Below are 22,674 nucleotides of genomic sequence, written 5' to 3'. Positions count from 1 at the left end.
CAAAGGTCATAGAGCCAGGTCTCTCCATAGCAAAGACACAAACATTTGATGTTATGTTAAATAAATGCTTCCCAACACACTTAATGATTTCCTGAGATCAATTCAACAACTTTTAGGCAAATGTATGTATGCAGTTTATTTGTTTAGAAAATCTCTTTTAACAGACAGCACGTGGGTAAATGCTAGCCCTATCATTTCAGGATAATCACAAATTCTGAAATTACTAGGGTACAAATTTGGGTTTTACCTACTTGCAGAAACAACTCAGTCATTCTGATACACTATACCCCAGGAGTCTGAAATCAAGCTCTTTAGCAAGCAAACACAAGAGCAATACAACACGAAGCAAGAACGAGGCTAGACCTTGCTTCTGCCTGGAGAGATCAAACATAACATTTGTTTCTCCGGGAGAAGACAGATGGACACATGCATATGTGGACACACACAGCTTGTAAAACCAAAATACTGCCCTAGCCATTTTGATTATGAACTAAAGTTCCCTTGGCTGCATCTACATCAAACCTGAGCAGAGAGAACAAGAGATAATGAGCATGCCAAGAGCTCTTGCCACTGCAAATAAACTCCAGACATATGTACCACCTTGTGTACTTGACTTTATATGGGTGCTGGGGAACTGGCAGCCTTTGTAAACAAGTACCTTCACCTCTGAGCCATCTCTTCAGTCCCACTAGCATCTTAAATCTCCACCCAGGGGTGTGTGCTTTAGTATTATAATAATCCTTAAATCTCCACCCAGTGTGTGTTTTAGTACTATAATAAGGTCACCTTCAGACACTTCAGAGTGTCTTGACTCTGCACCAGTGGTTGGGTTACCTTTGGCAGCTGGATTCTTTCATATGCTAACTTTGCAGCCTTTGCACTAAGCTTTTTCATACTTCACTCTCTGCCTACTCCCTGCCTCAACTTTATGAACGCTTCCACCTTCTAGATAGTATCCTAAAATCACAACAAGTAGCAAAGTTATCAGTAATGATTGCTGCTCCTTTCTCCCTTTACACAGGGACATTATTTCCTATGAGATATGTTTGGATAGCAACAACTCAAACATACAGTGGTCCCTAATAAGCAATCACTGACCCCTGCACTAGCATGTATTTACTCGAAAGCCTGCAAATTGACCAGAGGACTACACAGTGTGGGGAACAGAAAAGAGCAACATTTTCCCTTCTCTAGCTAAAATCAACCAGATGTACAGAACTCCTCTTAAAAGAAAGGTCCCTCGCCATTCCTTACAAATGTTTTCCAAATAACAAATCCACCCAAAGAAAAATTAGACATTCCAAAGTGCTAGAGAAAAGACAAACACCTTAACATTGTACTTCTTTCCATACAACCAAATTCAAATTATTCCAAGCCTCCACTCCCCTGCATTGCTGATTTTTACCACAGCCCTGGAAGGTAGACACGCAGTGTCAGTGGGGACCTCAGACCTGCTAAAACAATGCTGGGCATTTACTTCCTTTCATGCTTAATGCACCACTCAGCTTCTTGCTATTGGGATAAAAGTCAGATCTGGCTTATGGCCTTAGAGGGTGGAGTCCATCATGGCAGGGGCAGGAAACCAGCCTCACAGCAGCATGGAGGAAGCAGGCACAATGAATGCTGAATGCTAGTTAGCTTTCTCCTTTTTACACAGTTCAGACACCCAGCCACAGGATTGTGCCACCTACAGTTATGGTCAATCCTCGCACCTCAACTACTAATCTAGAAAATTCCTCACAGACATGACCAGAGATTTGTTTCCATGGTGATTCTAAACCCCACCAAGTTTACAACTGGAGGTTAACCGTCACACCCATATTCAATTTTTCCTGAAATAAATGTCTCGATGGCTTTCACTTCTAGCTCTGGGATCTCTTTGCTTCCTCCATAGCAGGTGAGAAGCAGGAAAACAGAGCCCATATGAAGGCATCCAGCACATTCAGGTGCTGCATTCCTCTTAACTTGGCTACTGCTACCATCAGCATTGAGGAGACAGAGGTTCAGCTCTATATTGTCACCTTTAGCAGGCTGAGGAGTTTAACATTTTAGGGGCCTAAACGCAGGTCAACATAGGTTTTGTGGCCTCTGTGCAGAAAAGAATTTCAGGTTTAGCCAGTATATAACATAGTTAGGGGGATTTATTAAAGATATTTTAATATAAACTTTAAATACCAGAGGTAAAAGAAAACAGAGCATGAGTGTGGACTTCTCTGAGAGAATCAGAGAAAGTATGATATACTCAAGATCCTCATGGGAGAATTTCACAGGAAAGGAATAAAACATACTAAAACGTGAATAATGGCTTCTCATAGGATACGTACAAGTGTTAGTTTAAAGGGGAATTAGCCACACACATTACTATATTAGCCATATATATTATTTCGGTGGCTTTCAAGTCACATATCAAAAGGGTACAATATTTTCCCTTCTCGTTCTTTTGTGATAATTGTGATTATAGAGTGACTCTTGTGGTGCCTGGGATGAGGTTACAATCTGAGAAGCTAAAGCCAGGAACCACCAGGGTTGCACAAGGTGTTTCTAATGTCTTTTACTGGAGGGTGGGGGGACTGGCGATATTCATGGGAAAGTGTAGGTTAACAGCTGGAAAGGAAGAACTCTTCTGGCTTCAACCAGGCTCCAAAATGAGGGACCCCTGCCCTATCTTTCTATCCAGCCTCAGTTTCCTGATTTCAGGGATTTCCTAAGCATAACTATCATTGGCACCTGACACGAATTGTTTTTAACTACTTCAGAGTCTTCCCACAATCAATTCATCATTTTAAATGTGTTATTAAATGCCTCTTCAATAATACTATTTTCAGCATCCTATTTTGAGACTACCATATGGGCCAAAATATCTAAAACATCTCAGCAACACTTAGGAAAACACAAAGCCTTGTTTTCCTTCCTGCCCCACCTCCACCTACCTGTTGCCTTCTGCCGGTGGTTTTACTTTCCTTACACAGAAAGAGAGTACGCATTCCTTGCAGAGCTCTGACATACAGATGAGTTATTGACCCAGGATTTTTCAAACCCCAAATTAGAGGCTTTGTTGAGATGAGCTTAAGTGTGAGGCTTGAAGGACAAAAGCAGAGACTCCTAGGGGAAGGAGCGTCTTCTAGCTACTCTGAGAACTCTTCAAAGGCCACAGCCTGCTAGGTCTCAAAGACAAATGGGGAGGAGGAAAGGATGCTCTTCCCAGTAGGAAAGCTAGAAAGCTCACTTGGTAAGGAACTGCAGAAATTTCCTCTCCAAAGGAAGACAACCGTCCTTCCTTCCTGTGGAAAATGACGAAATAAAGCATGTTCATTTGGCTGCCATTTCACAAAGCCAGACTTGCCAATAGCACTGGACATGAACTTGCAACAGAGGAAATAAAAGGTGAATTTTAATACACCTCAAATGTGTTCCTTCGCATTTAATGTGAATTCATCACAAGCCCATCAAGATGATACCGGAGGCTGGGGCAATGGCTCCGTAGTAAAGCACTTGCTGCACAAGTGCAATGACCTAAGTGTGAATCCCCAGAACCTACAAAGTGGCAAGCACCATAATCCCAGCATGCCTACAATGAAATGGAAGGCAGACACGGGAGACTCCTCAGAAGGTCATGAGCCAGGTTGCCTGATGTAGGTAGCATCAAACAACAAAAAACCTTCCTCAAAACAACCTGGCCTTGTCTCCTGACCTCCACACACATGCCATAGTACACATCCACCTGTACTTACACACATGAACACACACGTATCAGATACATATACACAGATTTCTTTTTAAGTTTACACCAGAGTAAAACTATGTAGGACACAAAAACCATCAACAGAATCTCTCAAAATCCTGGAGAGGTGGAGACAGCAGTCCCTACTGAAGAGAACCCTCCTATCCTCTGGAGGGGGTTTTGGTGCCACTGAAAATGGTGACCTATCACCACATGGGTCATACAGTAGATTGACAAGAATTAGAGTCCAACCCCCATAACTCCCTTGTCTTTCTTCTTCTGAATCAGTGGTTGTCCATCTTTAGTAACAGGTCCCTATAATGGCCAATACTAAATAAAACAGTTTCTTGGATTGCAACTTGCAAGATTCAGAGACAATACAGTTATGTGGCTTCTGTTTGCCAGTGTGAACCCTCTGCCACAAGAAGATGAGGTATGTGCCATCCTATGGAGGCACCCATCATTGCATAACCACACACTTTCTAAACCACCCCACTTTTCCTCTTCATATACTAGTATGCTGCTGTGGAGGTACCCACACAAAAATGTATCTACACTAATCAAAGATGCTGCCCATAGGAGCAGGGCAGAAAGAAGGAAGGCAGGGAAATTTGTGGAAAAGTTGTATTAAGACTGTATCAACAGGCTTCATTCCATTGGACAATTGTCCATTATTGGTCAAAATAATAACTTGTAGACATAAAGGCTGACCTCCTAACACATATACTCACAATTTTACCTTGACTCTTCCTTTAAAATATGCTATTGCAGAGAATGGCCACATAGCTCATCAGGAAAAAGAGCCATCTCTCCCCTGTCTATGACTTAGTTAGAGGTTACAAACTCAACTTACCTGGCACTTTTTCTAAATTTAGCTGTTATTTAGAGAAATATGGAAGGAAGGAAGGAAGGGAGGAAGGGAGAGAAAGGAAGGAGGAGCCAGGTATGATATACATGCCATTAATCCAACAGAGGCAGAGGTAAGAGAATCACTGTGAGATGAAGGCCACGCTAAAACTACATAGTAAATTCCAAGTCAGCCTGGGCTAGAGTGAGACCCTACCTCAAAAAAAAAAAAAAAAAGAAAAGAAAAGAAAAAAGAAAAAAAGAAAAAGAAAAAGAAAGAAAAGAAAAAGGCAAGTGTGGTGGCGCATGCCTTTAGTCCCAGTACTCAGGAGGCAGAGGTAGGAAGATGGCTGTGAGTTCGAGGCCACCCTGAGACTACATAGTGAACTCCAGGTCAGCCTGTGCTAGAGAGAGACGCTACCTCGGGGAAAAAAAAAAAAAAAAAAAGGAAGAAGGAGGTGGAGGAGAAGAAGAATAAAAGGAAGAGGAAGAGGAGAAGGAAGGAAGGAGGGAAGGAGGGAGGGAGGGAGGGAGGGAGGGAGGGAGGGAGAAGGGAAGGGAAGGGAAAGAGAAAGAGAAAGAGAAAGAGAAAGAGAAAGAGAAAGAGAAAGAGAAAGAGAAAGAGAAAGAGAAAGAGAAAGAGAAAGAGAAAGAGAAAGAGAAAGAGAAAGAGAAAGAGAAAGAGAAAGAGAAAGAGAAAGAGAAAGAGAAAGAGAAAGAGAAAGAAAAAGAGAAGGAGGGAAATATAAGAGGTAACATGAGGGGAATGGAACCAGCACACGATTTATTCATACAGTAAAGTGCATAATTAATAAAGACAAAAAAAAGACAGGAGAAGGAGGCAAAGATGAGTAAGAACTAAATAAAACATGGGAGAAATCAGATGAAAAGAAGAGGAACAAACAATATACTCTATAACACACCCATGAAGATACAGATACTTTGTAATTCTAATACTTAAAGCAATGTTAAGAACCAATTCATTAGCAAATGTTATTTATTATATTAGCCTCTAGTCGCATCTGGTTATTGATTACTTGAAAAGTGACATTGATCACATGTCTACATGATAATTATTTCAATCCATGGGATTAAACAAAACATGTTGGTATAATTAATTCCATCTGTTTCTTTCTGATCTTAAAGTGGCCACGGAACATTCAGAAGCATAGGTATGGCTCTGTTCAGCTATTCTAAGCGTGGCCTACCTCCTAGTGTCAGAACTTAGGCAGTGCAGGAAAGTGATGTTGCTATCACCAAGAAAAAATAGCAGTCTACACATACAGTTTTATCATTTTTTTGTTTTATCATTATTGAAAGTAATGCATCTCAGTGAAGCCTCACCCGCTCCCCACCCCCAAAAAAACTCATGTAATAGATGTTATGTCACCATTCAATTATCACCTTGGAAGAAGCAGAGGTCCCATAGGAAAAATGAAAACTAAAACAGTTAATTCACTCGACTTGCAAGTTGAGTATTTGCAAGACAGAGTATTTGCAAGGAAGCGGGGAACAAAAAGGGAGGCCCAGATTTTAAATGCAACAAATCCTTTTCAAAGAATTCATCCTAAATTAAAAATAACACAAGATGTCTCGGAGATGTCTCAGTGGTCACAAGTGTCACAAGCGTGAGGACTGGAGTTCAGAACCCATATAAATGCTGGATGAGCATAATTAACCAAACTGAAATCCCAGAACTTGTGGAGCAGAGGCAGAGAATCCCTGGGACAAGCTGGCTAGCTGAACAAGTCAAATTGGAGAGCTCGGGATTCAAGTGAGTGATCCTGCCTCAGTAAAGAAATGGAAAGAGATCAAAGAAGAAACCTGAAGTCAACCTCTGTCTTTCAAACAGATGTGCACCAACATGTGCCTACATGCATATAAACTCACAAACGCACAGATGAACACCCATACACATGCAACATATTATCTCAAGATACAAAAACACATAATCACAACATGCATATTGTCCCTTTTAGAGAAAGCAACAGAATGCCTATCCAGAGCTACAAAGCAGCACTCAGTGAAGACTAGAATGTACTGTGTTACTTATTAGGCAACACAGTCCCCAGCACTTTCCAGGCATCAGCTAACTGACTCCGTAAACACCACAAGAATTATTTTTATTTTCTTTGAGTATCTCCATTTTACACAGAAGAGACTGCATCCCAAAGAGGTTCCAGGGAGGACCAAGAGTCACCTAACACCCTTTTTCCCTAACCATGAAGGCCACATAGGCCAGCACCTGCAAGACTGAAGCTAGATCACAGACCATTCACAATTCTTTGCATCTACCCAATTCCAGGATGAACGAGGTGCCCTCTCTACAGCAGACCTCACACAAGGTCACCCTGCTTTACAGTTTAGTGAATCCTTCTCTCCTCTTCCTAAAGTTGAAGTTGGAGTTCAACTTAAAATAAAGCTACTCTCAGAGCTGGGAAGATAGTTAACTTAGTAAAGTGCTTGCCAAGTAAGCCTGAAGACCTGAGTTCATTCCCAGAACCCATGCAAAAACAAAGCTACTGTGGTAATATACTTGTAATCTTGGCATAAGACAGACAGAAAGAAACAGGTGGATCCTCGGCACTTGCTGGCTAGACACTCCAGACCAATGAAAGACCCTTTTCAAAAAGAGGTGAACAGTGTTCCTGAAAATAACAATGAAGTGTTCTCTGCCCTCCACATGCACTCACACACTCACGTACACCCACACACACATACACACACTCGTGTACACCCACACACATATGAACATATGTGCTCTCACACCCTCCCCCACACACATACACACGAGAAAAAGTAGGACTCCTCTTTCCTGTTTTATTAGCTTTTGAGTGCAATTATAAACAACCTTCTTTCCCTTTTAGATCATAAATCTTTAAACCCTGAAGGCACAGGTCATATGTCTTCAAACATAACCACAACATTCAACCACCCTGGATGCATGATTTTTAGACTCATCTGGTTGCCTCTAATTATGAAAATGGCTTCCACTTAAGAGTGTTTACTATATGCTAACCCCTTCACCTGCTTTTCCTTAGTCATTCTAATATGCTGATGTGATTTAGGTGTGATTATCATTTCATTTTTCATTTTATAAACAATGAAACATATTCATACAGGTTACATGACCTGGACAAGTTCAGAGCACCAGGATGCGGCTGAATCTAATATTTGCTTTCCTCTTTGCCTCATGTGCTCCCATTTTTCTAGATCTTTCCACACAAACAGAATATGCTATGTAGTCACCATGCATGTTGGCATTTGGTAAAATAGTGTAAGTCACAAAGCTTTCCGGAGAGATGGAACTACTAAAACAAACATGGGCCAGGTGTGGTGGTGCACCTTTAATTCCAGCACTCGGGAGGCAGGGGTAGGAGGATTGCTATAAGTTCAAGGCCAGCCTGAGACTACATAGTGAATTCTGTCACCCTGAGCTACAGTGAAACTCTACCTCAGAAAGTAAAAAAATAATAATAAATAAAACAAAAACGAACATGGGCAATAGGGGCACCCTAGTTCCCAACTTCCTCCCCTCCATCAAAAAGTAGCTATGCCCATCTTTAAAGGGAACATCTAATTTCAAGTACCCATATATTCCCAGGCATAAAGTTCAAGACTATAGGGTGCTTTGTGATCCAATTTCACCATGGCTAAACAGGCAAAATTTTCAAAAAGACCCTTTAAAAGTTCCAGTGGACACTTCAAGCCAGCCATGGTGCCATTGTGCTGTGTTTGCTGCCCTCTTTTGGACAAAACATGTTACTTACAGGGCAAAAGAAAAACAAAAAAACGATTGGTTAAGATCCAATTCCAAAGAGGACACACACAGACACACAGACACACACACATAATGTTCTAAGTAAGTTTATAATTTGTGTGTTGGGCTCAGATACATGGCCTAAGGTTGAACATGACTGCTAGTCCTTTGTGGAAGTTCATAGTGTTGTTTGCCTTCAGGGTTTTTTATTCTTCTAGTTTTCAGCATATATTTGTTATATACAATTATGAGTTTTATTAATACATTTTCATGCATGTATATCATGTACTTTGTCCATATTCACCCCACCACCTACTTTTTTATGGTTCAGCTAAAATTAGATTTTTCACCCACAACTAACAATGCCCATTGCCCAAAGTCATTTTAATCCTTCCATCTTCTTCTGTCTGTCTTAAAGGCCAGCTTGGTGGACAAAGGGTTATAAAATATCTCTAGTTATACACAATGATTGACAAGATACTCTCCTAATCTAAGCCACTAGAAAAACCTGAAAAGTTCTAACTAGGCTTCCCTGAGGCCATAGCTCTTCTCACAGGTACAAAGCCCTAGAGACACTGTCAGGAGCTTTTCTGGATACTCCCATGGAATATACTCTTTGCAACTCACTCCCAATGCCAGACATTCCACAATACACCCACAGGGAGGTGAAGATGTGATCAGCCCCTACTTGCTCTAATCCCTGAATTCTCCATCAGCTGTGTGCAACACCAGGAAGAAAATGCCATGATCCCACTGTAAGGACCAGGGATTTACTTCTCCTGATGGTCTTTAGAAAAAATTCACAGAACAAGAGGTAGGAGGATAGCCATGAGTTCAAGAACACTCTAAGACTACACAGTGAATTCCAGGTCAGCCTGAGCTACAGTGAGACCCTGCCTTGAAAACCAAAAAATAAAAAATAAAAAGGAAAAAACTCACAGAATGATGGGAAGAGAAGCAGAAAAGAACATCAAGAATAGTTCTAATCCTCTAGAAGAGCTTTCACAAATCAAAAATTAAACAAGGAATAAAGCCAATAGAAAAACAGACAACAAATGAAATAGTCCATCGATATCTTGAATTTGAATCAAAAAGAGATACAAGTCAAAACAGAGCCTCTGTAGGCAGGAATTAGCCCGGATTCCTTTAACGACTGATAACATGTGGAGAGGCAGTCATTAAAATTCCAAAGATTTAAAAACAGGACTGTTGGGATGCAGAAACGGCTCAGCAGGTGAGAGCTCTTGCTGCAAACTTGAAGGTCAGAGAGGGCCTGAGACCCCCGAGTTTGATTCCCCAGGACCCACACAAGCAGCTGCGCATGGCCATGCACATCTGTAACCCCAGCCCTGTGGACAGCAGAGACTGGAGAATATTAACTGGACTCATAAATAAATACATACATACATACATATAAATAAAAACAGCTCCATGTCCAGGAATAGACTCTGTCTCAAGAAAATACACAGAAGAGAGAAAGAGAAAGTATACCTGACATTCTTCTCTAGCCTGAGTGCAGCTGTACATACATGTTCACATACCACACACACACAGAGATGAGAGGAAGAAAAAAAGAATCAAAGTAGAAGAGGTACTCAGTGGAAAGAAGGGGGACAGGGGACAAAAGCAGGTAATAGGGGATTGTGTTCAAAATACACCATATAAATATATAAAAACTGTCATTTAAAAATAGATTTATGGGTTGGAGAGATGACTCAGCACTTAAGGCACTTGCCTGCAAAGTCAAAGGACCAAGGTTCAATTCCCCAGGACCCATGTAAACCAGATGCACAAGGTGGTACATGCATCTGGAGTTCATTTGCAGTGGCTAAAGGCATTGGCATGCCCATATTCTCATTCTCATTCCCCCTCTCTCCCTCTCCCCCCCTCTCCCTATCCCCCCCCCCTCTCTCTCTCCCTCCCTCCCTCTTTCTCTCAAATAAATAAAAATATTTTTAAGAATAGATTTATAGGTTGGGGAGATGACTCAGTAGTTAAAGGTGCTTGCTTGCAAAGCCTGCTGGTCAGAGTTCAATTTCCCAGTACCCATATAAAGTTAGATGCATTAAGTACATGCATCTAGATTTATCTGCAGTGGCAAGAGGCTCTGGTATGCTCATATTCTCTCTCTCCACCCCCTTTCTCTGCTCAGAAAGAAATAACTATATTTTTAAAAATTAAAACAAATAGATCTAGTGATAGACTTCTCTACATCATAAATTTGAAGGTATGTATGAACCAAAGAATGTCATTATGGTGGTTTGAATTTGAAATGTTCCCCAAAGTGTTTATGATTTAGCTTCATACGTCATGTCCAGCTGGGGGAGCCTTAGACAAGGGGTCCTTTCTGGAGAGGTGTTCCTGAAGTGGGCCTTGGGGTTTGATGCCCCAACCCCGCTTGCCAGTGCCAGTCTTTTCACTCTGTCTCCTCCCTGCTGCTATGTGCAGATGAGATGCTTGGCTCTCTGATCTTACCACACTTCCCCTTCTCCTTGAATCCTTCCATAAGCTGCTTCAGGTCTGGTGTTTTGTCCCAGCAATGAGAATGTAACTGCTTCAGTCATAGATAAAAATGGTGGTGGCCTCTGTTTCCTTCAAGTTTGTTTTACTTTGGTTTTTGGTTTTTTGAGACAAGGTCTCCTGTAACTCCGGCTGATCTCAAACTCCTTATACAGCCAAAGATAACTTTGAACCCCTGATCTTCCTGTCACCACCTCCCCTGGTGTAAGAATTATAGCCACCACACCCAGTTTCCTTCATATTTTAATCACTTCTCAACACACCTCCCTCCAGCGTAGTTCTTGAACACTGGAAATCTGCTGCCGGTGACATCCCCACTAAAATGCTTTGCTAGGTGACTCGCATGACTCTTAATCTCCTTGAGAAGAGAGATGCATATGACAAAGACATGACTAATAACTTGAAACACTCTGTCCCCCTAAACAAACTCATCAAAAAGACGTGGCACATTAACCAGCTAGCTAAGAGCACTCTACAAGCAGCCAAACAGTATTGATTTTATGCTGATTTTTCCAACTTCAATCATTATTTTTCTCATCTTCAAATTGTCACTTGGGGAAGGAAAATTGAGTTGTTAAAGATTTAAGAAATTATTTTGAGCCTAAAATTAGAGCTACCCTTAACACCTCAGGGTAAGGAAGTAAAAAGCTTGACGTGTTATCTATCTAGATGTGGATTACTTCATGAACTTTTCCAGACATACAGGTCATTGGAGAGAGGACTTATACTTCTGAAATGCACATGATTTAAGGGTTATATTTGCTGATTATTTTTAGAGGTAGCCATTCTGATTATTTCTTTTTTTTTTTTTTTTTTTTTTGGTTTTTTGAGGTAGGGTCTCACTCTGGTCCAGGCTGACCTGGAATTAACAATGTATTCTCATGGTGGCCTTGAACTCACAGCGATCCTCCTACCTCTGCCTCCTGAGTGCTGGGATTAAAGGTGTGCACCATCATGCCCAGCCCATTCTGATTATTTCTAAGGCAATTCATACCTGTGCAGTGCTTTCTAAAATTATCTTTTAGGCATATGTGACATCTTCAGCTTAACCTCTAGGCATGTGTACGAGAGGTTATCTTGATTAGGTTAATGGAGGTGGGGAGACCCACCTTCACTGAGGTGGCAAGTGCGTGGTCCTGGGCTGTGTAAGGAGAGAGCGGGCTAACCACTAGAACTCGCCACCTGCTTCTTCCCCACCCACCGCTAAAGTGTCAGACACACAGGCTGGGGAGATGGCATCGCAGTGAAGGCGCTTGCCTGCAAAGCCAGAAGACCTCGGTTCAATTCCCCAAGACCCACGTAAGCCAGATGCACAAACTGGTGCATGCATCTGAAGTTCATTTGCAGTGGCTGGAGGCCCTGGAGCACCCATTCTCTCTCTCCATCTCTCTCTCTCTCTCCCTCCCTCTCTCTCTCTCTCACACATACATACACACACACATAAATAAGTAAATAAACAAACTTCAGACACATTCTACTGTGGGTCCCTGGGTCTCTTGCAAAAGTTACCACTGCTATTTTCTTTTAACTCATTAATCATGGGAATCACTCAGCATCTTCACCCCATATACCTTAACAGAGTCATAAATTACCTAACAGGTCCTTTCACTATAGCCCTCTGTCAACTGAAATTTATCAGTAAAGTATGTTTCTGTATCTAAGAAGCTACAAGAGTAGGTGCACAAATACGCACACACACACACGCATATTGAGAGATGCTACCTTTCTGTCATCCTTGGATAAAGAGCACTGCAAACGTAGTCCACCTGGAAAACAAGCTGGGAGGCGCGGGGCGGCGCTCCTCCAGCGCGAGTTGTTGGCGTCATTGAACCACGCTCATGGCTCCGAGCAGCTCCAGCTGCCTCTGAGTATTTACACACCATCCAAAGTGCCTGCCAATGACCTCTGTCCAACGTGTGCACTCGGACTTTGGAAAGAGTCTCATTAATTGATCTCAGCAGTGCATACTGAGCTTAAAAGACTTACCTGCATGTCCCCGGAGGTGCTGGCTTGAGGCAGACATCAGCTTGCAGCACACCAGTAACACGTAGGCCAGAAAGAGCCAGTGTGACAGTACCACAGACTTAGCACAGACTCTCATCCTGGGAAGAAACAGGCTCTAGTCAGTGAGGGTGAGGAGGAAAGCCTGGCTTCCCAGCAAACCTGGGCCTGGGAAGCAAGATGACTTCCTGGGGAGATGGTCCATACTTGACTTCATTCCCCTCCAAGAAAACTAAAGGCCGATCAAACTCCAATTTGTACTGGGCATTCACTCAGTCCTCAATAAACACCTATTATAATATAATTATAATTCCAAGATAGTACCACACCTAAGTGAAAATTCTACTTATGGGTCTCCAAGGGACAGCTAAAGCTGCCCTGATGAAGTATGGCAGTCATAGTTTCTTGTGTCTTTAAATGTAGACCGTGGGTTTAAATACAGTATACAGGCTTTCTGAGGCTGAAAGATGCTACAGAAATTGTGCACAAGTGGCTCAAGGGCTTCCACTTTCTCCACCTACATAGTAAGACCCAAGAAGATGAGAATCGCAGTTCAGCACACCAGTTCCAAAGTTTGGTGGGAAACAGAGGCAGGACAGTTGAAAATAAAGTAAGTGATCTTGAGCCAGGCATGGGAGCTCATGTCTGCAATCACAGCACTCAAGAGGCTGAGACAAGGAGTAATCCCCCAAGTGCAAGACCAGTGTGAGCTGCAGAGATTAAGACTCTATCACAAAAGCAAAAGTAAAAATAAAAAATTCTCTTTGGATGGACAATATAAAAAAAGTTGCTCTCTGCCTCTCTCTCTCCCTCTCCCTCTCCCTCTCCCTCTCTTTTCCCCTCTCTCCCTCTCTCTCTCTATCAAATGAATAAATGATTTTTTTAAAGGGCTGTAACTGTGGCTTAGTGTTTAAGGCACTTGCCTGCAAAGCCAAAAGACCCAGGTTAGATTCCCCAGGACCCATGTAAGTCAGATGCACAAGGTGGCACATGCATCTGGAGCTCGTTTGCAGCAGCTGATGGCCCTGGAGCACCCATCCTCCCTCTGTCTCTCTCCCTCTCTCCCTCTCTCCCTCTCTCTCTTTCTCCCTCTCTCTCTTTCTCCCTCTCTCTTTCTCTGCATCTTTCTCTCTGTAAAATAAATAAATTTTTAAAAGATACCTGAAATAATTTTTATTTATTTATTTTTTGTTTATTTGAGACACAGAAAGAGAAAGAGTGAGAACAGGGCTACAGAGATGGCTTAGTGGTTAAGCGCTTGCCTGTGAAGCCTGAGGACCCTGGTTCAATGCTCGATTCCCCAGGACCACGTTAGCCAGATGCACAAGGGGGCACATGCATCTGGAGTTCATTTGCACTGGCTGGAGACCCTGGCGTGCCCATTCTCTCTCTCTATCTGCCTCTTTCTCTTTCTGTCTGTCACTCTCAAATAAAAATAAACAAAATTTTTAAAAAGAGAGAGAGAGAATAGGTGCGCCAGGGCCTATAGCCACTGTAAACGAACTCCAGATCCATGCACCACCATGTGCCATCTGGCTTATGTGGAACCTGGAGAATCAAACCTACGTCCTTAGGCTTCACAGCCAAACGTCTTAACCACTAAGCCATCTCTCCAGCCCTGAAATAATTTCTTTAAAAAAATTTAAAAGGGGCTGGAGAGATGGCTCAGCAGTTGAGGTACTTTCCAGTAAAGTCTAAGGACCCAAGTTCAATTGTCCAGCACCCATGTGCACTAAGTGACACATGTGTCTGGAGTTTGTTTGCAGTGGCAGGAAGCACTGGCACACCCATACTCTCTCTGTGTGTCTTCCTCTTTCTCACTCTCCTAAATATTCTTTTTTAAAAAGAGTTGCTCTAAGACAATTCAATTTACAATGCAGTCATACTTAATTCTAACATAAAAAGTAAACTAACAGGATAGTATCAAAAATTCAGGGCTTCAGAGACCCCCAACACCTCATCACTGAAGCAGACCAAAAATGAACCCAATATGGCTCAGGGAAATTTTGCATAAGAGGGGGCAGAAAGAATGCTAGAGCCACATGTTTGGTCATAATATGCAGAGACATTTATTATACCAATAACTGTGGGCTAACTCCACAATGCACAACCCATATGCCTCAACAAGGAGGGGCCAATCAGGAGGGGGTAGGTCATGGATGAGCCTAATAATGGTACCAAACTGCCTGTATAGCTGAATAGAAAACTAATTTAAAAAAATTCAGGGCTGGAATGATGGCTCAGCAGTTAAAGTGCTTGCCTGCAAAGCCTAAGGACCAATGCTCTACTCTCCAGTTCCCACGTTAGCCAGATGCACAAAGGTGAGGCAAGCGCAAGGTTGCAGATGCCCACTAGGTGGCAAAAGTGTCTGGAGTTGGATTGCAAAGGCCAAGACCCTGGCACACCAATTCTTTATTTCTCTCTCTCTCTCTCTCTCTCTCTCTCTCTCTCTCTCTCTCTCTCAAATATAAATAAATAAATAAATAAATAACGTTTAAAGAAATGGATATCCACTTAGCTCTTAATTTTATGACCTTAATATTATCAGGGAATTAAGTAAAACATATTTTTAAAAATTAAGTTTTAATTGGCTTTTGAAACAAAAGTCATAGCACTTGGAATTTGAAATTCTATCATTCTATTATATCAGGGTCTACCTGGCACATAGCTCATGGTGTCAGTTACTACAGTGGGCCAACAGAACTTTCCTTTTATATACAGCCTTGCCTTGATACTCTGGGGATTGATTCTGGGATGCCCCAAGATACCCAAATCTGAAGATGTTCAAATTCCTTACACAAAATGGTGCACCATTTGCCTAAACCTCTACACTTGCATATTCCTATATGCTTTCAGTCATCTTTAGATGTTTGCTAATATAATATTAAAAACAACAAGAGAGTTGTCATTATTTCCCAAGCAATATAGCAATTAAAAAGTCAATGCTCAGTACACCTGCAATTTTATTTCAAATATCCTTAATCAATTGGTCAGTCCAAGGTTGCAGAACCCACAGATATAGAGGGGCAACTATATACATAACATACCAACCCTCATGGGGAAAGAATAGAAACATAACACATTGGGGAAATGTATGGTTTATATCGACAATCAGGACCTAGAATAACCTGTGAGGGATTATCTAGATTAGTTTAGTCTCTGGGCATACCTGTGAGGGACTGTCTTGATTCAATTAATAGAGTTATAAAGACCCACCTTTACTGTGGGTAGCACCACTCCATGGGTAGAGGTCCTGGGCTATATAAAAAAGAAAGAAGTGGGTCTGGAGAGATGGCTCAGCAGTTTAGGCACTTTCTTGTAAAGCCTGATGGCCCGGGTTCAATTCCCCAGTATCCATATAAAGCCAAATGCCCAAAGTGGTACATGCATCTGGAGCTCATTTGCAGAAGCAAGAGGCCCTGACATATCCATATTCACTATCTCTTTGTTTGTCTCTGTCTGTCTGTCTCTATCCCTCTCAAAAAAAAAAAAAAAAATCGTATTTTAAAGGAGGAGGAAAGCTAGCCTGCATTGGTCTCCGCTTCTTCACTGTGCCGAATGTAGCCAGCTCTGCTTTAAGCTCCTGTCCTTCCCAGCCATGATGGACTATAACCTGGAACTGTAAACTGAAATAAATCCTTCCTCCTTTAAACTGATTATTCTCAGGTATTCTGTCCCAGCAATGAGAAGGTAACTAATGCAGTAACACTTTGGGAGAAACTTCTGAGGAAATCCCTTAAGAAAGTCAGCTGTCAGCCCACCCAGAAAGGCCTATCTCTACCAAAGCCAGTATTCCATGTTTCTGGGCAACCATATCACAACCCCATGGTACTCCAAATACCATATTCCAGGCACATGCTCTATCCCAGCCCTCTTCCCAAGGCTCTTACAATTTATCAGGTATAACTTAAGAAAATGTCATGTTGCTTGTTCATTGATCTGCAATTGAATGTGCCTTTGAACCAGTCAGACCAACACGAGACTCTAATATCATCTTTGAAGAAGTCCATCTTAAAGATGGCACAATGCATGGGCCTCCTTTGGCCTCTTAAACTGTTTTAAAGCTGTTTTGGACTGCTAAATTAGATAATTTGTTCTGAAGCTTCAAGGAATCAGTTTGGACCACTAACTGCTATCAATTAGAAGCCAACGAACTTGGTCCAGCCTGCATGTTTTTTGTTGGGTCTGCACTATTCTTAACATCAATTTGTTACCACCTATAAAATGTACAGACTGCATATTAGAATCAAGCTTCTCGAAAATTACTCCTGGCACCCCAGGCTTACATTTGTGCAATAACAGACTGAGTGGCAGGAGTTGTCTCAAGACACGTCTCCACACTCCCCACCACTTGCCAGTGTCTGAGGACCAGCCTGCTCACCTTGTAACCATATGAATGTTTCTACCCTTGGGCAAGAGGAAAAAGCCTTTGTAACAACTAGGTCAATTGCTGATATTGGGGTTAACAGCTATAATTCTTTTTTTTTAAAGGCAGAATCTTATGTGGCCCAGGCTAGCCTCAAACTCACTATGTTTTCAAGGTTGGCCTTGAACTTCTGATCTCCCTTGTTTCCCCCTCATAAGTGTTGGTATCACTCTCAATTTTATTTACTGCTAGGGATCAAACCCACAGCCTAGTGCATGATAGGCAAGCACTCTATCAACCAAGCTACATCCCCAACCCTACAACTAGAATTATAAAACACTGTGAGTAAGAGTATTCCATTAAAAATTAATCAAATATGAGACTGGAGAAGTGGCTCAATGAGTAAGGTGCTTGCTTGCAAACACTAACAACCTGCATTCAATTTCCCACTACCCATGTAAAGCTAGATGTACAAAATAGCACATAAGCTTGTAGTTCATTTGAAGTAACTAGAGGCCCTGGCTCACCCTCTCACTCTCTCCTTGCAAATAAAATAAAATGAAAAAATTTTAATTACTCAAATATGAAATTTTGAACCTATTTTTTCCCTTAAATCACATAATTGATTTGAATAACAGCACCTCAAACTTGGAGAAAGTCTACATAGTATTCTTCTTGTGTCCTTTCAAATCCAAGGCTTCCATCTCTTCATGTGTGCACGTGGAGGTGAAGGAGATGAAGATGTGCTCTGAGAAATTAAAACTCACATAGGTCCTTCAGTGCACAGAGGAGTGATGTTTCTATGTAAGTTGAGAATGCTGTGGGCTTCTGAGGAACTCTTCACATCTGTAACACATGGACCCTCCAACACTGCCACAGTTCAAATCTGTTTCTCCAGGAAAAGCCCAGTTTCATTTTAAGACTCATCTGATTAAGTCCACTGGACCAAGAACAAGCTCACTCTGATGAATTAAAAACAAAGATACCTAGGACTTCCATTATCTCTTCAAAATCCCTTGCCTTTGCCCTGTGACTATAAGGCTGCTCAAAGGAGAAACTCAACAGTAACCATGGTCCCACCCACATCCAAGGGAAAGAAACTTCACTGGATGTACACTAGACGCGCAAGTCTTGGGGCCAACATAGGATTCTGCCTATCATGCATGATTCAAGAGTTCATTCACAAAAGGTTCTCCATAGATTGGTCGGCAGAGGTTCAAGCAGGCATTCAATCTGTGTACTTGATTTCAGTGTTTCTAAACATAAGTTAATCTTGGGATTTTGATCCCTGAAAATGGACGTGAAGGAAAGAAACATCATCCAAGGCAACAGCACTGCTCCTACTGCTCTCTCCAATCGGTGGCCACAGAAGGACCTTCAGACCACCTCTCTCTAGCTAGGCCCCATATCCACTGCGCACTGAGATGGAGCAACATTTCTGAGACCCTGGAGCGTTTGCTCTCCTGGTTAATAGCACATGATTCAACCTTGACCTGACAGTCACCTTCTTATTCTCAGTCTAGTTTCCACATGCCTCGGTCCCTATTGATTTCTCAGCTCTTCCATCCTCAGCTAAGCAACATTAAACAATGTTCTTTACTGGGGGTTTGTCTCCTCTGCTTCTTCTCACAACACCCCACCCATCTTAGAGTTTCTAACCCCAAGTAAGCTATACTGTCCCCTAGCAAACCTACAAGTGAAATATAGCTTACATCTACCTTTTGGTGTCCCATACCGAAACTGTCTTCATAGCTTTCACCAAATTTAGAGACCATGTTTGGAATGGTCTGAGTTATAAAGGTTGAGTCCCCAGGAAGCCAACCCTGAGGCAGACATTGTAAGGGGTTTATTAAGGAGTGTGTTGGAGAGGGTAGCAAAAAGGATAGAGGAAAGAAGGCCATATGGAGGGAGCAAACACTCACACAATCCTATGATCAGTTACAGCACAGAAATACCCTCACTGTGCTCCTAAGTCAGAGTGAGGAGCCAGGCCTTAAACTGTCATGTTCATCAGCCATTGGCTATGAGCTGCCCCTGAAGAGAGGGGCATTTGGAGGAAGAACAATCTTTTAGTTGAGGGGAATTTTGAGAGCAAAAAATAGGCTGTGAACCATATTATGGCAGAACTCCCAATTGCTGAGGGAAATCCTTCATTCCTAAAGGGGACCAGGCAGTGTGCCTCAGTGTCCACTGTTACCCATCTTCACAAACAATTACATGCCCCATGCTGAATTGGCTGTGGAAGTCATCTTCAAGAGAAGACCCATCTGAAGGGCAAAGGAACCATGCCACAGTCACCGATGTATGTTCTTTAGAGGCGTCAGATACGAACTCTCGCAACTAGTCAGTGTCCCTCCCAACACTACCAACCTGCACCCCAGGCACTGCTCTGGAAAAGCAATAGAATAGTGTGTCCCTTCATGACTGAGTGGAAATGTCATTCGGTAACATACCCATTTCAAAAAGTTATCTTTTCTAATTACTTTTCTATGTTTATGCTAGTCTCCTACTCTAACTTAAAGATAATAACTATATGGTACAGCAAAAGAAGAAACTGAGCTGGGGAATGGTTCAGTAATTAAAGGCACTTGCTTGCAAAGCCTGCCAGCCCAGTTTGATTCCCTGGTATCCATGTAAAGCTAGATGCACAAAGTGGCACATGGGTCTACAGCTTATTTTCAATGGCAAGAAGCCCATAGTCTCATTCAAATTCTCTCTTTCTCTCTCAACCTCTATCTCTATTTCTATCCCTCTGCTCACAAATAAATAAAAATATTTTTAAAACAGAATTTGATATTTCTAATAAGTTTATAAAATAAAGGGCTTCAAACCAACAAAATCAGCATAGCTCTTTAAAATAATGATCACTGTTGGCAATAACTGAATGAAAGTCTTTCTAGCATAGCATATTCAGAAAGGGTTAGCTTAGTAAAACTATGAACTAAGATAATTTGATAATGTTCATCAAACATTTACAGTGTTAAATTTAAAATAATAGTTACCCAAATTATTTTTAAATGTTAGAAAAGAAAAAAGTTCATCAACTCTCAGATACTTGGTATCTATTAAAATCATTTTACCTTAGAGACTTCATAAGATGTGGCTCCAGTGAAATACAATTATACCTGAATGTAGTTCAGAAAGACTCCACATGCCCATTTGTCGTTGAGACCAAGGACCATTTCTGCAGCCCCAAAAACCTAGCGTAGCTTGGAAGGCCTATTTTTAAGGGAAAAGAAAAACAGGAAATAATTAGCATTTTAATGCTGAAATTAAACATATTTCCAGTAGCACAATGATGCCTAATGTTCTAATCAAGAAGCAGACAGCCAACACTTCTGCTTTAGTGAAAGGGCAAAGTACTGGGGGCGGGGGAAATGCAGACTTCTATGTCATAACCCAGCCACATATTAGTTAATACTACACAAATACATACACATATATGTGTGTGTGTGTGTGTGTGTGTGTGTGTGTGTGTGTGTGCGCACGCGCGCGCGCGTGCATGTATATTAAGAGGAAAATCTTATGGTGTCTTTGTCTGCCTTTGCTGCTTCTGTCCCTCTGGCTAGTTGTTCTGTTGCAACTGCCAGACTAGCTGGCAGGCAATCTTTGGGATTCTCCGCTCTCCACTTCCCATTGCCATAGGTGTATTAGGGTTCCAGATGTGTGCATTACTTGTGTCCAGCTTTACATAGATTTTGGGGATCCAAAATCTGGTCATCAAGCTTGTGCAGCATTTTTATCCCCTGATCCATTTCCTCAGCCTGACACAATATATATTTTAAACAGAAGTGTTGGGCTTGGAGGGATGGCTTAGCAGTTAAGGCATTTGCCCACAAAGCCAAAGAATACAGGTTCGATTCCCCAGGACCCACATTAGCCAGATGCACAAGGGGCACACACATCTGGAGATTTGTTTTCAGTGGCTAGAGGTCCTGGCGCACCCATTCTCTCTCTCTCCCCCAATTCTCTGTCAAATAAACAAATATATATTTTTTAAAAACAGATAAGTGTTCTCAGCAGCAAAAGCATTCAGATTTTAGCCAAGGACCCCAAACTATTCAAAGTGTATAATGTCACTTTCTTCATTTCACTGTCCATTGGGTGAAAATCAGTTCCAAGGATGACACACAACTTGGCCAAGCTCACAGAACAGCAGATAGAGAGCCCTAAATTCCTAAATTTGGGGGACTGACACCTATGGATGATGCCACACTATCTTCAGGTTCCTTGTTACACAACTTGAGGTAGAGAAACATGGAGACAGAACAATGAAAAATAGAGGGAAAAAAGTCTTTCCAACATAATTCATTGCACCAAAATGTAAAGACTACTTCTGAATACATAGCTGTCACTCAACACCCTCCCAAAATGCACCAAATAAGAAGAACTTTTACACCTAATCATTTTTAAGAGAAGAAACTGAATGGTTCCAAGACCCAAGGAAAAGCTCAGTGGTGAGTGCTTTCCTAGCATGTGCCAGGCAAGCTTTGGTCCTCAGCATTGCAGAAAAATAATCAAATGATGATGCCAAACCAACTTAAGAACAAAATAGAACCTAGAATACATCTCTGTTCATGCTGTAAAGTAAAATATGTCAGAGAAAAATAATCATCTACTTTAATAACAGTTGTTGATATTTTACAAATTTTATATTGAAAATACCTAAATCTTTGTTTTCTTTTTCACATGGGTATGGTGTGTGTCTGTGCATGTATACCCCTGTATATATGCAGCCCTGTGTGTGTGGTTGCGTGTGTGTGTGTGTCCAGCAGTCAGTGTCTGTTTTGCCTCCAGATTTGTTCTCCATCTTATTCTTTGAGACGAGATCTCCCCCTGAACCCCGAATGTTCTAGTTCAGTCAGTCTCGCCAGCCATTCAGTCTCAGAGACCCCTTGCCTCCACTTCTTCACAGCTGGAGTCAAAGTTATAGGCCACCATGCCCAACACTTCATGTGCGTTCTGGGGATCCAAACTCAAGTCCTTATGATTGCACAGCAAGCTCTTTACCCACTGAGCCATCTAAAACGATTTTTGAAATACAGTCTTACTCCTTCAGAATCTATATGAACCCATTACCAAACCCACCTCCAAATCCAACTGACACCTCTATCTTCTCTAGATGATAATTCAAGCATAAACTTTCCAGATGACTGGGGAACCTTTCAGGTGATAAGTCATGAGACCCATTGTTTGAGGCCACAGGAAAGAAAAGGTGTGCCTGGAAGAATACATTCCACAGATGGAAAGGGTTCTGGACAGTGTTATAAATATGAGTTGCTGGGGGTGGGAAGTAGGAAGTGACGTGAAAACATTCATCTCCCAGGTCCTCCAACTTTATGAAGTATCTATGTTCTCATGTCCACCTAAGGGCATGCCATGACCTGCTTTGGGAAAGAACTACATAGCATAATCTATCAGGACCCATCATAATGAACTCCCACATACTGTAAACAAAAG

The 22,674-nt window shown here is 41.8% G+C and overlaps 1 protein-coding gene across 1 annotated transcript in view; it reads right to left on the bottom strand.

The window, feature by feature from the left end:
* The window catches only part of Tafa4 (TAFA chemokine like family member 4), a 191,178-nt gene extending 170,822 nt beyond the window's left edge, over positions 1-20,356 (bottom strand). Inside the window, exons 1-2 of the mRNA XM_012951341.2 lie at positions 20,295-20,356; positions 12,834-12,949 (exon numbers count right to left, since the gene is read on the bottom strand). Coding sequence (XP_012806795.2) covers positions 12,834-12,949; positions 20,295-20,308 — 130 coding nt within the window. The 5' untranslated portion in view covers positions 20,309-20,356. The remainder of the gene's footprint in view (positions 1-12,833; positions 12,950-20,294) is intronic.
* Positions 20,357-22,674: the final 2,318 nt, after the last annotated feature.

This window comes from Jaculus jaculus, chromosome 16 (assembly GCF_020740685.1).
Source record: "Jaculus jaculus isolate mJacJac1 chromosome 16, mJacJac1.mat.Y.cur, whole genome shotgun sequence".
In the NCBI taxonomy this organism is placed as follows: domain Eukaryota; kingdom Metazoa; phylum Chordata; class Mammalia; order Rodentia; family Dipodidae; genus Jaculus; species Jaculus jaculus.
Note: the sequence above shows the minus strand (reverse complement) of the source record. Positions and strands in the feature narration are given on the sequence as shown.